General features: G+C 47.3%; 1 protein-coding gene across 2 annotated transcripts; it reads left to right on the forward strand.

Annotated features, from left to right (window-relative positions):
- Tnnt1 (troponin T1, slow skeletal type) lies at positions 1 to 10,301 on the forward strand. Of its 2 annotated transcripts, none has more exons than XM_085692587.2 (10): positions 1 to 29; positions 1,114 to 1,135; positions 3,362 to 3,425; positions 3,679 to 3,795; positions 4,129 to 4,206; positions 4,631 to 4,744; positions 5,057 to 5,166; positions 8,020 to 8,110; positions 8,208 to 8,248; positions 10,167 to 10,301. In XM_085692587.2, exons 4-10 carry the CDS (start codon positions 3,697 to 3,699, stop codon positions 10,210 to 10,212), a joined length of 579 nt encoding a protein of 192 aa, XP_085548713.2. In that variant the 5' UTR covers positions 1 to 29; positions 1,114 to 1,135; positions 3,362 to 3,425; positions 3,679 to 3,696; the 3' UTR covers positions 10,213 to 10,301. The 2 variants fall into 2 exon arrangements, with proteins under 2 accessions (XP_085548713.2, XP_048282874.3); XM_048426917.3 differs by having other exon boundaries at positions 1,117 to 1,135.
- The last annotated feature ends 269 nt before the right edge of the window (positions 10,302 to 10,570 follow it).

The raw sequence follows: 10,570 nt of genomic DNA on the forward strand, positions 1-10,570 counted from the left end.
CGAGGAACCGGAGCCGGTGGCAGAGCGAGGTAACCATAGCTTCTTCGCTTCCTGGGATTGATTCGGGCTGTCTGGGGACCCCGACATCATCAGGTCCACTATCACCCCATCCGCTCCTGAATAATCTGCCTGGCTCAGCCTGATCCTTTAAGCCCCTAGGGCCCTGCGCCCTCTGGTGGCCGTGAAGGGAAATTGCCTTGCGTGGCTTTAAACCTTTTCCCTTCAGTAAAGGGACTGTTGTAACAAGCTTTCATTCCAGTCTTGGAATGAAAACTTAATAGAGAAAGTTGAGTGTTGTTGGAGAGGTGCCCTATCGCCTCTCCTTTTGACACACAACCCTGTATGTTATATTTGATCCCTATATACATTCGAAGGTGGGGATCTGAACTTTTTTTTTTTTTTTTAATCTTACATTGTGTTTTATTTGTTTGGTTTTGGAGACAGGGTCTTATGTAGCCCAGGCTTGCCTCGAACTTGCAGCAACTTTCCTACTTCAGCCTCTCGAGCACTGGGATAACAAGTGTTCACCACCACGCTCAGTCTTTTTAATTTTATTTTTAATTTTTTTTTATTTTTTGAGATAGACTATCAACCTGTAGCTCAAGTTGGCCTGAAACAGCATATATAGCATATGTTGGCCTTGAACTCATAGCAATCTTTCTGCCCCAGTCTCCCAAGAGGCTAAGATTACAGGCATGAGCTGAGAGGAACTTGAACTTTAGAGTACTATTAAGGGGGGTGGCTGTGTTCCAAAGAAATAGGGGACTGGGGTCAGAGGTCTGGGTGTCCCTGAATGAAGAGATGGGGTCCCCTCCACTGCTGGGCAGGATGGGGAAGGCAGGACACAGGGGATGATATAATTGTAGACAGTCGGGAGTTTGGTCTCTTGGGTTTCCAGAAGTTGGGGACTGGGTGTCTCCACACAGGGCAGAATGTATATCTGATGCGAGTGACCCTCTTCCTCCCTCTTGGCCACCCTGACACCCCTTCCCTCTCTTAAAGGCCGTCCCCCAGAACTGGACTCTCAGATCTTCCTTGGGTTCTCTCAAGGGTGCCAAGCTCTACCCTCAACTCTTTCTAATTATTTTTTTTGTATTCCCCCATTGCCACCAGAAGAAGAGCGCCCCAAACCCAGGTGAGATGCTACAGGGCGGGCATGGGTCACAAGCGGGTCCTCCCATGCTCCTTCACCTGCAGAGACAGGGCACCTGGAAGCAGAGAAATGAGGATTTGGAACAGATAACCTTAACTCTTATAGCAAGAAGCGCAGGGCCTTCCTGCGTTGTGAAACAGGTCTGCTATCATAAGAGCCTAGGTTCTAGAACGGCATGCAAGGGAGCCCTGTGACAGTCCAGGCCAATCAAGGAAGATTTCCTGAGGGAGATGACTTATAGATCCTGATGGTTGGAGGCCTTGCTAGTCAAAGAAGGTACTGGGTACATTGTAGGCAAGGAAAGCCATGTCTTACAGGCAAAGTTGAGTGGATCTCTTCCAGTCTGGATGCAGAATCAGGTCATTCTGAGATTATGGCTAAGCCAGGGAGGTCAGTGCGGGCAGTGGAAGCACACTGAGCTGAGAGGAGGCCTGGGGTGGTGATGTTAGGGCCAAGCTTTAGAACCCTAGGAGGAAGGAACACAACTATGAGGATTCCAGGTCAAGGGAGTAGAGTGAAGGGATTAGAGAGCTCCGGGGAAGGCAGGGAGGAGGCGAGGGCAGTTTCCGGCAGAGACAACAAATGAACAGTAGAGACACTACCACTTTCGGCAAGAGAATGAACCCTACCAAGGCATGGAGTGTGGTGACAAATTTATTGTTCAGGAAGTGTTCCTTAACCTGAGTCTTTGGATAGAGTGTGAGCCGCGCAGTGTCGCTGCACCAGGAAAGAGTGTGAGCCGAGCACTGTTGCCGCACCAGGGAAAAAGTGTGAGCGGCTTAGGGTCAGGGTTAGGGTTAGAGGTTAGGGTTAGGGGTTAGGGTTAGGGTTAGGGTTAGGGAAAATTCCAACTTTGATGTCTGTGGGTTTTGTCAATCTCAAATCACAGCTATTAAAAGAAACTGTAGGTGTTCTGAACATGCAGATGTGTTTCTTGTTACAGCAGTGCACTCTTGCTGCTAAACAGCGAGTAGCAGGACATTAGCACAGCTGGGGAACCATAAGTTACTTAGAGAAGTTTTTGGAACTTAGTATTCATGAGCCCTGGGCTCCATCTTTACCCTTGAAATACAATTTTAGGGGCTGGAGAGATGGCTCAGGGTTTAAGAGCACTGACTGCTTTTTCAGAGGACCTGGGTTCAATTCCCAGTACCCACATAACTCTAGTTCCAAGGGATCCGACGCTCTCTTCTGGCCTGTGTGGGCGCTTGGCCACACACAGGCTGCACAGACTGAAGGCAGAGAACCCCTACACGTACAATTAAAGAAAAACATTTAGAAAGAAATTGGAGTGTTTGGGAGCATGTACAAAAAAATTATATGAAAGCAGTACGCTTTAAGCTTTAAAACATTTTATTATTTATTTTGTGAGTGTATGTGAGCACGAAGGTGTGTGTGCATGGCACAAGTGTGGAGTTCTGAAGATGACTTCTGGGGCTCAGTTCCCTCATTCTGCCACGTGGGACCCCGGGAATGGAACTCAGAACATCAGGCTTGGCCCTTGGGCCTTTTATTGCTGAGCTCCCTCCTCTTTTTTTTGGGGGGGGGTGTTGTTTTTTATTTTTTATTTTATTATTTTTTTATTTTTTTGAGACAGAGTTTCTCTGTATAACAATCGTAGCTGTCCTGACACTAGCTCTGTAGGCCAGGCTGGCCTCGAACTCACAGAGATCTGCCTGCCTCTGAGAGCCTCCCGAGTTCTGGGATTAAAGGCATGGGCCACCACTGCCCGGCTATCCCTGCCTTTTTAATGCAGAGGACTCAACCTATGGCCTTGATGTTTGAGCCAAGTGCTCCATCTTGAGCCACATCCACAGCCCCTCACTGGGGGATTCTAGGCAGGTGCTCTACTGCTGAGTCACATCCCCAGTCCTGTTTTTAGTTTTTAGTTTGAGGCTGGGTCTCACAAGTTTCCAAGGATGGCCTTAGCTTTCCTCTAGACCAGGCAGGCCCTGATTTGCCTCTGTTTCCCAAGTCGATTGAATGACAGGTTTGTGCCACTAGGACCTGTCCATTTTTACAAGTATGTACAAACAGGCAAAACAAACAGTCTTACATGTCTTATTAAACCCAACATATTCAAACTGTATTTTTCTGACTGTGGTCTCCACACAGACTTGGGGGCAGCTGTCACTTCAGCGTGTGGTGAAGTGGGTGGGTGAGGGAGGCCAGCCTGTGGATGATCTCTATCCACTTCTGTCCACACAGCCGTCCAGTGGTACCTCCTTTGATTCCCCCGAAGATTCCAGAAGGGGAGCGTGTGGACTTTGATGTAAGTGACAGCTGTCCTACCCCAGACGTACTTGCTGGTTCTTTGGCGCCTTAAGCCCATTCTGATCATGTCTCTCCGCTCCCTTCTTGAAATGCCTGGGTTTACCTCGGTGCCCTATTGTCAGCAAAGAACGCTTTGCTGCTTTGCTGTTCTCTGCTGGAATCCGTCCCAGCAGGCTGTCAATTATCCCCTGGGGCTGAAAAGGGGTCGGCTTTAGGGCCTGGTTCTGCCGCCTCACGGGCTCCCTCTGCAGGACATCCACCGGAAGCGCATGGAGAAAGACTTACTGGAACTGCAGACTCTCATTGATGTGCACTTCGAGCAGCGAAAAAAGGAGGAGGAGGAGCTCATTGCATTGAAAGATCGCATCGTGAGTTTGGGAGGCCGGGGAGGTCGGGTCCTTCGCTTTCTCCCTTCCCTTTCTCCGTGAAGTGCTTTGGGGTCTCCGGGAGAAACAATGGGGGCATCGGGTGGTTGCACTCCAATGTGTATTTCTGCCAGGCGTGCACTTAGGTGGCCAAGGTAGGCAGATTGCCACAAGTTTGAGACCAGCCTGGGCTATCTGAGACTATTTCAAAAAAGAAAATAAAACAAAAGAAACCACACTTATTTCTCTTGCTGCCTAGTGGGGGAGGGAGGGATAACTTGAGGGAGAGGTTGGCCTCCGATCCTCCTCCCCCATCTTTTTCCCTTCTACCCCCAGGAGAGGCGTCGTGCAGAGAGAGCTGAGCAGCAGCGATTCAGAACCGAAAAGGAGCGAGAGCGGCAGGCCAAACTGGCGGTAGGTGTCTGACTCTTCGCTAGAGAAGAATACTTCCTTTCCCACTTTTGATATTCTCTGCGGTTCTCAGAAAGTCCCTGTAATGTATCGCGTAAGGTTTTCCTAATGAAAGGACAAACTGCATATAAAGGAAAAAGTCTACTTCTCGTCCAGCTTCAGACTTGGCTGGATCAAGAGACTCAAACTGTACACAAAGTCTGGGCTTTGTCGGGTGCGATGGGCCTAAACCCCAGCCCTGAAGAAGCTGAGGCAGGAGGATTTCTGTGACTTTGAGGGTTTGTCTCCAGGAGAAAAAAAACGGGGTCATATCACGTTAAGGAGTGGATTCCTCGGTGGCCGCGTCTTCATTCATCATGGAGCTGAGCCATCCACTATCCAGCTAGTGTCTTCCTCCCTCATGGAGGGAACCCCTCTGTTTTCACAGGAAGAGAAGATGAGGAAGGAGGAGGAGGAAGCAAAGAAGCGAGCAGAGGACGACGCCAAAAAGAAGAAGGTTCTGTCCAACATGGGGGCTCATTTTGGGGGCTACCTGGTCAAGGTGAGTCCAGCCTGTGCAAGCCTGGGGTCTGTGTCTACAAGAGGGAAGGGAGGGGAAGCTTCGGAGTGCTGACCGGAAGAGGACGACTGAGCCTGTTTAGGGGCAGCTGTCACTTTAGACAACATGTGACCAGCTGCTGAATGTCCCCTTGGGAAGAATGGGGCCCGCACTCCTGTGTCTGAGGGAGGAGGCATGGAGCCTTGGCCTTTGGGTCTGGGGGAGGAGGGCTGGAGCATCTGTTGGAGGCACTGGCCTCTGAGTGGATTTTAACCTCCAGGTTACATCTCTGGCTTGGGATTCCTCCCTTTCCAGGCAGAACAGAAACGTGGGAAGCGGCAGACTGGCCGGGAGATGAAGCTCAGGATCCTGTCTGAGAGGAAAAAGCCCTTGGACATTGACTACATGGGGGAGGACCAGCTCCGGTAGGTGCTTGTAGGGCTTCCATGTGTGATACTCTGAGGCTGTGCCTTGGTGATACGTCACTTCAAGCAAGTGATGTTCTTTTTCTGGGCCACTTCTGCTTTCTCTGTTCAAAGTGTCACTCAGATGCAAACTGTCTTGTGCCTGGCATGGCCTGTAGATTCTGGCATACACAGTGCCCTCCCCCTCATTTAGGTGCAATCCTAACATTCAGGAGGTAGAGGAGGGGGATCAGAAGTTCAGGGTCATCCTCTCCTATATATTAAGTAGGAGGCCAGGCTTCAGTTACATGAGACCTTTGTAGCTGGATGTTTCCTGTCCCAACTACCCAATCCCAAATAACCGACTCAGAGGCTGGATAGGAGTTGTAAATGCTCAGCCGGTAGCTCAGGCTTGTTACCCATTTTTATTAATATGTGTATTTCCATGTGGCTCACGCCTCTACCTGTGCTCTGGGATGTCTTGCTTCCTGGGTGGCTGGTTAGCATCTCTGCTAGCTCTGGCCTTCTTCCTTCGTTCTTAGTTCAGTTTTCCCACCTAACTTCCTGCCTAGCTACCAGCCTGTCAGTTTTTATTAATCAATGAGAGTATTGCATATTCATAATGTAGAAAAGAATTGTTCCACATCATTTTCCCCTTTTTGTCTAATTAATATAGTACAGCTATATACAACAAAAACAGTCATTAAGTAACACTTATAGTAACAATATCCAATGTATTTGTATTTGGCAAAATTAGAGAAAATACTTAATTATCTTATCTTGGTGAGTCTAAAGTTTTGCATCTAATTTAACTTTTGTCAGAACTAAGGAAAGCTATAACTATCCAGTCTTCAACTCCATCAAAGATCCCAGAAGGGTGAAATGTTACCTAACTACACAGACATTTTGCTGCCCGGACAGTCACCCAAAATTCTTTTGTAATGTTGGGGCATTCATCTTTGACCCATAAGCCTAGAATATCTGACAGTCTTTTTTCAGATTGTTCTACCGTGTCTTGGCAAAGTTTGGCTTGCACCCTTGTGGTCCAATTTGGACAGTATATTGTCGTTTATTGAGGCAAGGGCAGTTTATTTGCCCACACAGGTAGATTTTGCCATAAAGAAAGCAAACTCCATATGGAGTTTCTTTGATGCCCATCATCCTCTTTGAATTAATTGGCACTGCCAGGAGCAGATGTGTCTCACTGTTGAGAAAAGTCTAAGCTCTTAAAACCTTTTAAATGCCATACTCTGTAGGCATACTTTGAAATATATCTATCTGTAATATATCTCTGTATATCTAGAAAACTTAACTAACTAACATGACCATAAGTTTGGTAGATATGTGTGACTATTATGGATGACTAATAATCTGTATTTCTTAATTATATATTACATTTTTAAATAAGTTGCATAAACAGAAGTAGAAATATACATATAGTATAACAAAATTAACTTTAAATTTGTTCCAATAAACCAAACTCCATACCAATATAAAATATGTAAGATTAATAGTTGTTTTTTGGATTAAAGTAGATTCAATAATTTAGCCTTTTTATCCTATCATTTCTATAATCCCCTCTTTTTCTTTTCAGAACAAGATCCCCGAATCTAATCTCCTTTGTTTAGTTTTTTTTTTTCTGACCATTATCTATAACGACTTGCAACCAACCCTCCTAAATGATGACAAAGATACATAATTTAATTTGGGGAGTGTGAACATAGTTCTCTAGACTACTTCCTGTTGATTGGATGCACTGGTAATCTTTGGGGAATCCTCAGAAAATTTAAGATTATGGTCAAGTCCTGACTGGAGTATTCTAGTGGCCGGACCATCCCAGTCAGCATCCTTGGAGCTGCTCTGGATGCAGAACTCAGAGGAAACTGTGACAGAGGCACTCTGAAACGTTGGATCACCTGGGCCCTCCGTCCCCTTCAGAGATTTTTCAGGGGTCTTCCTTGATCAAACCTGATTTTTCTTAACCTAGAATGAATCCACAGCCTCTTATTTCCTTATTTTCTACATGTGTTTCTTGCCTGGCAACTGGCTGGTGTCTCCCCTGACTCTGCTCTCTTTCTTCCCATCATTCTCAGTTTGGCTTTTCTGCCTGACTTCTTGCCCTGCTACTGGCCTGTCAGTTTTTTATTAGCCAATGAGAGTAATATGTATTCATAATATAGAAAAGAATTGTTCCACAGCAGACCTTGTCTCGGAAATCAAAACTAAACACACACACACACAATAAATAAATACATAAGTGATAAATAAAAACCAAGTAACTGGGCAGTAGTTGCACATGCCTTTAAACCCAGCCATCGGGAGGCAGCTTCCACATCAAGACACAGAGACTTAACATTAGTTATGAGTGCTCAGCCTTAGTGTATGCTTGTCCCACCAGCTCTTACAACCTAAATTAACCTGTTTCTCTTCACCTATGTTTGGCCTACTCCATGTCTGACTGTCTAGTGACTGGCTGGCAGGCTTGCTGACAGGTTGGCTGGTTCGGTCCGGGCATCTCCCTCTTTTTCTCCCTTGTTCTCCCTCCCTCCATCCTAGATTCTTTCTCGTACTTATTCTCTCTGCTTGCCAGCCGTCTTTTCCTCTATTGCTTAGTTAATGGCTGTTCAGCTTTTTATTAGACCAATCAAGTGTCTTAGGCAGGCAAGGTAAAACAGCAACACATCTTTATATAATTAAACAAATGTAGCATAAGCAAGTGCAACACACCTTTACATAGTTAAGGTGATATTCCGCAACACACCAACTATACCAAACTCAAAGACTTGCTGCATGACTTGGGGTAGGTGTCTCAGTGTTTCTGGGCCCAGAACACAGCCTGAGCCTCACACATCCCATTCCTTCTCGTCCTGCTAGAGAGAAGGCCCAGGAGCTGTCAGAATGGATCCACCAGCTGGAGTCAGAGAAGTTTGACCTGATGGAGAAATTGAAGCAACAGAAATATGAGGTGGGACCTGCTCTATTGGGGTCCAGGCCGGGTGACAGGGGTGGTAGGCAGGGCTTCCGTTGGGCAGCCACATCTAACCTGGCTTCCTGTTCCATAGATCAATGTGTTGTACAACCGCATCAGCCACGCCCAGAAATTGTAAGTGCTGCCCCCAGCCTCCACCTGCTCCCTCCCTCTCTCCCTGCTCCCTCCTTCCCTTCCTGCTTGCCTCCCTTCCTCCCTCTGTGGCTTCTGCACACCTCTGCCTTTTTGGCATCTTATGTCTTTGTTTCTTACTCTCCAAGGCATCCTTATGTATCTGTTCTCATGAGTTTATTTATTTATTTGTTAGTTTGTTTAATTTGCCCATTATTTCAAGACAAAGTCTTACTTTGTAGTCCAGCCTATCCTGGAACTCACTATGTAGCCCAGGCTGTTTTTGGATCTGTAGCAGATCCTCGTGACTCAAGTCAGTCGTATGTGGGAGTGACTGACATAGTTCACCCTTCCTGACTTTTTTGTTGTTGTTGGTCTGCCTATTTAGTTTTAAGGCAAAGTTTCGTGTAGCCCAGTCTCACTAGGTAGCTGAGGCTGGCCTTGATCTCCTGATCCTCTGGCTTCAGCCTCTGAGTGCTGGGATTATTGGCCTGCACTCCAGTCTCTCCTGTCTCCTTATAATCTCTTGGGTTTCAGTCTCCCCCCCACCCCCGATTTCTGCTCCCTCCAGCTCTTTCTTTCTGAGTATATATTCTTTTACAGATTTTTTTGAATCACATTCACATAGTGCACGTGTGTGTGTGTGTGTGTGTGTGTGTGTGCGTGCGTGCTGCCGTGGTGCAAGTGTGGTCAGAGAATGTCGCGGACGAGTTGGTTTCTCCTTCTATCGTGTGGGTCCCAGAGATGAAATTTGTCCTAGGCTTGGCTGCAAGCACCTTTACCTGCTGAGCCATCTCAGCGACACCCCCCTTTCTTTCTTCTTCTTCTCTTCCTCCCCTTCCTCCTCTTTCTCCTTCATCTGTATCTCCACTTCCTGACCCTTTTCCTACTCTCTATTTCATGTTATTAAGACAAAAGTCCCCTGTAAGCTGGAATGTCCTTGAACTCCTGACTCTTGCCTGTCTCCACTTCCCAAGTATAGGGATTACAGAACCATCATACCTAGATTTAATTTAAGTCAGGTTCTTGCTATATAGCCCAGGTTGTACTCAGACTCTAGATGATCCTCCTGCTTCATCCTCTGTAGTGCAGAGATTACTGATGTGTTCCACCATGTCCAGGCTTCTTGCTGCTTCCTGCTCAGTCCCTGTCTTTCTCTAACCTTTCTCTGCACTGTTCCAGCCTCACTGAGTCCTGTAGCATGTCACCACCTTCAGCTCAACCTTCTTCCTTCACCCTCAAACCCCTTTGTGCATGAGTTCTCTGAACCAACCCAAGAAAGTCAACTCCCACATGGCCACCAACCACTAATTGGGGATTATTTGAAAGGGATATTCTCGACAATGGCTCAGTGGTAGTGTCCCTACTTATAATCCTTAGTGAGGTGCTCAAAGGTAAAGCCCCTGCCTAGAATCCCCCAGTGAGGGATTGGGGGTATGTCTTAGAGGTAGAGCTCCTGTCTAGAATCCCCCAGTGTGGGATTGGGGGTATGTCTTAGAGGTAGAGCTCCTGCCTAGAATCCCCCAGTGAGGGATTGGGGGTGTGTCTTAGAGGTAGAGCCCCTGCCTAGAATCCCCCAGTGAGGGATTGGGGGTATGTCTTAGAGGTAGAGTCCCTGCCTAGAATCCCCCAGTGAGGGATTGGGGGTGTGTCTTAGAGGTAGAGCTCCTGCCTAGGATTCCCCAGTGTGGGATGGAGGACGTGACTCAGTATAGCATATAGCATGCTTACTTAACTTGTGAGGCCCTGACTCCATTTGCCCAGTACTTCAAAAAAAGAAACTGCACGGAGTGGCCTCTGCTTTCTTTTTCCTGTGGGTGGGAGTGGGTATTTGGTGGACTTCCTTAATTTTAAAGGCACTATATTAAGCTTATCTCAGAGGCTTAGAGCCTCTTCCTGACCCCACCTTTTTCTCTCACAGTCGAAAGGGGGCTGGGAAGGGTCGAGTTGGAGGCCGCTGGAAGTGAGACTCCCAGGATTTGTCCCATTGTATGGAGTCCAGGAGCCACTGCAATGTGTCCCTTCTGTAACTCAAAATAAAGGCTCGCCAGACATCTGCTTGAGTTCTTCAGTGTTGTCATTATGTGCGGCTGGCTGTGTGGGCTGGCTGACATCTCTATGTTGCCTGGGAGAGCCAGCAGCTCATGGCCAGGAGTGTAGCTTGGCTAGCACTTCTGAGACCCTGAGTTAAATCTTCAGTACTACTTAAGCTGGGTTGTGGATGGTGAATGTCTGTAATCCCAGCACCTGGGAGGCAGAGACAGGGGGACCAGGATTTCAAGGTCATCCTTGGCTATGCAGTGAGCTCAAGACCACCCTGGGCTC

The sequence above is a fragment of the Myodes glareolus genome, chromosome 1 (assembly GCF_982192425.1).
Source record: "Myodes glareolus chromosome 1, mMyoGla1.1, whole genome shotgun sequence".
Taxonomy (NCBI): domain Eukaryota; kingdom Metazoa; phylum Chordata; class Mammalia; order Rodentia; family Cricetidae; genus Myodes; species Myodes glareolus.

What these genes read in the sequence shown, in the direction of transcription:
- Tnnt1 (XM_085692587.2), top strand. Translation starts at nt 3,697, where the DNA reads ATGGAGAAAGACTTACTGGAACTGCAGACTCTCATTGATGTGCACTTC. An exon ending in AGCGGCAGGCCAAACTGGCG is followed by an intron (nt 4,207 to 4,630) that starts GTAGGTGTCTGA and finishes CTGTTTTCACAG; the next exon opens with GAAGAGAAGATGAGGAAGGA. An exon ending in ATCAGCCACGCCCAGAAATT is followed by an intron (nt 8,249 to 10,166) that starts GTAAGTGCTGCC and finishes TTTCTCTCACAG; the next exon opens with TCGAAAGGGGGCTGGGAAGG.